At 43.5% G+C, this 3,535-nt stretch overlaps 1 protein-coding gene across 1 annotated transcript in view; it reads left to right on the top strand.

The window, feature by feature from the left end:
• Nucleotides 1–3,230: 3,230 nt before the first annotated feature.
• Nucleotides 3,231–3,535, top strand: part of LOC101624502 (interleukin-36 gamma-like) — a 2,822-nt gene continuing 2,517 nt past the window's right edge. The window contains exon 1 of the mRNA XM_004685987.2: nt 3,231–3,279. Within this exon, the coding sequence (XP_004686044.1) occupies nt 3,231–3,279 (49 nt within the window). The remainder of the gene's footprint in view (nt 3,280–3,535) is intronic.

Here is a 3,535-nt window from a genome sequence, read left to right as displayed (position 1 = left end):
AATTTTAACATTTATTAGTGTATCTGGCAATGATTATTACTGTGGTATTTGTTCAATAGCAAATTCATATTCCCTCATTTCTTCTACACTTAGTTATTTCCATTTTTCTATAAGGTTGAACATTATTTCTCCCTACTTAGCCTATTTGTGTAGAAAAGTATATCATCATGTGTTTGTTTGGGTATAATCTATATACTTAAGAATATACTAATTATGGAAATATTTATATTTATTGTTCAATAAACTTTGAGCAGATCTTTGAAAAATTGTTTCCTGAAACAGCTGTGCTGATTCACACAGCCACTCAGACAGTGAGTAAATTGTTTCTCAAGTCATTGCCTCCATCTTTTAAAAATCGTGACTTCTTGATGAGTGAAAACTGAGTCTTAATATTTCTTTGATTTGTATTTTGCTAATTACTAGTATGGTTAAGTATAATTGCTTTAATTTATTGGATATATACATATACATATACATATATATATATAATAAAGCATATACCTGAGAAGAATATATATGTGTGTGTGTGTGTGTCTATACATATATATATATATATATATGCTTTTATATTCTTTGCACATTATTTGCATTTCTCCCATTTATTAGTAGGGAATATTTTAAAATTAGATATTAACTATTTGTATATTATATGTGCTACAAATATATATCTTCCAAGTCACCTTATTTTTTTAATTTCTTCCATGGATTCTTTTGTCAAAATTCTAAAATTTGGAGTATGCTCAACTTTTTTTTATGGCTATTGCATTTTCTGTGATGTGAAACATCAGACAAAGGCTAGAAACCTCTGTCAGTTGGTACTTTGCTCAGGAATCTCAAACTTTAAGCATTTAACCCACAATCTTTCCTTAACTGCTATGGTGTGATGTGTCCAATTACAGCTTTACTTACTTAATTGTTTGTTTTTGGTTGTAATAAATATATAATTTGGTCAAACGCTGCTTGAATTTCAGGGAATACACCTTTATGGATGTCTTGTTATTTGGGTTCTTCTATCATAATGAGTTTGGTGTTTCTGTTTGTTTCTGCCATTTAGGTGAGTGCTATGGGACTTATTTGTGTTAATTTTTCTTTTGTTTTCAGATGAGGAAGAGGAGACTGTAACACAGCATTTTGACTGACATAGAAACGACTGAATTTCCATGGAGAAAGCAGCTAGGAAGAAGTGAAGAGCCAGCCCTCTAGGAAGCAAGTCCAGACAGCAGGCTTGGGGGTGGGCAGAGGGTTGGGCAAGTCCAAGCTCAGTTTTGGGACATAATCCCCAAAGATACAAACCTGAAGGACAAAATCTCAAAATTTCCAAATCCTGAAACCCTTGCCCTTTGGGATTTGGGCCATCGATGTGTGTCTTTGGGGACTACAATCCAAATCCATGCGAGATGCCCTCACAGTGAAACGAGAGTTGAGTAAATTCATCACACTGATGCCATGAAAACTCAGCATCACTTTCTCAACTGGTGATCACTTCATGACAGCTTAGAGTCTGAAAACTGAAGTCTGGGTTGAGTGATCTCCTACAATCATTTCCAGTCTGGAAACCTTGCGTTTGTCAGTACTTGAATTCAATTGAAACCACACTTCCTCCTGGGGTAACAGATGACCTGGAAGCTCAAGGCATTGGGATTTGGGTTTCAACAACAAAGGCCCATATTCCTGCAAGACCTAAAATGATGCGGTGGAAAGTCTGGGGTTTGAGCAGGAGATGCTTTCAGAAGAGAGAAGAGAGGGTCATGGAGGTGCTTGCCTTGAAGATTATGTTTTAAACTTTGGGCCACCTCCTCCCAATTAACAGGAAACTATGAAGCTGTAGGTTCTGCTAGTCTGTCTCCTGACATTCACTATAGCCATGTTAACTTCTGCTTTAGAAAACTTTATGTTTGACCTCAGCAGATGGGATGGGATCTGTATGTATAACAAACATAACTAAAAGACTCTACCATTTATCAAGAGCTCATAAATGTCTGTATTACCAGAAGAAGCAGGGGAAAGGAATGATTTGGACTCGTTTTTGGTCTGGTCCCTGCTGACATCATTAACCCTTAATTCTGGAGTCCACTGCATTTTGGGGATCCCAGGGACCAGGCTTGCCTCACTTAGGGTGTGTGCTGCTTGGTGCTTGGCTCCTCGGGGAGCCCCAAGGAGATGTGGGTACATCATTGAGGGACGGAAAGAATATAGAGAAGGGAGCTTTCAACTGAACTCTGAATTTAGAAACGGTGACGTGGAGTGGCTTCATGTCCAGAAGTGCATCCGGGTCTGCCTGAAGCTCACTGTGCACGCACAGGGCTCCCTTAGCAGGAATACAGAGGACACGCATCCCAGCCCAGGACCGGACACCTTCACGAGGGCATGGTACTTCAGTCCTAGTCCCAGAGTGACATGGCAAGAGGACTGAGCTCTGGGAAGTCCTCCAGCCTCCCCTTTCTGGGAAGCTCAGGGTCTGTCATCACAATTTCCTATGGGGCTGGGTTGGAAGCCTACTTGTAGGGGAGCGCAGGTAGGTCACGTGTGCGGATGTGATGATTTCTTCATCAGGTGCCTCGAGGCATCTTCTGGCTGGAGAAACTGGCCTCTTTTTCTGTGTTAGACTGCCACGCCCTCCAGGAAGCTGAGCCTCCTAATGTTCAGCAGATAAATGACCAGCCCTGCAGAGCCGGCCACTGCTCCTGTAGCTGCTGAAGCCTCATCTGCGTTCCCTGGACTCTGAAGGCCAGTGCTTGGCAGCCAGGAGCGCAGTGTCCTCTGACTCTGACCTCCCCTCTCTCTGTGTGCTGGGGCTGGTGGAGGTGAGGGGCTGAGCCAGGGCCTCTGTGTCTTGTCTCAGGCAGGCGCTCTCATGGGGAGTTGCTGGTGTCCTGGGGGAGGGTCCCCTACCCCAGGAGGAACAGATGCTGAGGGGAGGATGGAGGAGGTCAGATGAGAAGAGGGGGCACAGGTGTGAGGGGCGTGGGGGGTTTTTAGGTCAACAGTGATACCTGGCTTGGAACTCCAGTGAGCTTCTGTCACTACCCAATGTCTCCTGTGAGTGCTGTGAAGTTATGTTTCAGGAGACAGTTCAGATTTTATGACTAAAGCTTCCTGACAGGTTAGCCTTCCTAGCTTCCTGTCCAGCATGAATACCTTAGGAACCAGAGTTGTACAAATGTCTTAGGATGGCTCTTGAGGTTCAAATTTTCCATCTGTTTTCCTATAGGTGCTGAGACAACCCCACTATGGCAGGAAGTTCACAGTGTGATGATTGGAAGGGACACTCATTTGGAGGTATCCTTTCTGATCACCCCAATGTTCTCTGCCTCCTGCTCATGCTTGTGTGTACTCTTCCCATGCTAACTTCTCCCACTGGTCCATGAGATTCTGGAAGGTGGGGACCATCAGCTGTTCACTTCTCTGGTTCCAGCTTTGGGTCAAGTCCAGAGAAGTTTCAGGAAGTCTCACTTGGCACATGGTTGCCACAGGGCTGATGCTTTTTCTTCGTAGCCCAGGCACAGCCCTTACCTCCACATGGGGGTCCACAGCA

This window comes from Condylura cristata, unplaced genomic scaffold, assembly GCF_000260355.1.
Source record: "Condylura cristata isolate star-nosed mole 26May11 unplaced genomic scaffold, ConCri1.0 scaffold00020, whole genome shotgun sequence".
In the NCBI taxonomy this organism is placed as follows: Eukaryota; Metazoa; Chordata; class Mammalia; order Eulipotyphla; family Talpidae; genus Condylura; species Condylura cristata.
Note: the sequence above shows the minus strand (reverse complement) of the source record. Positions and strands in the feature narration are given on the sequence as shown.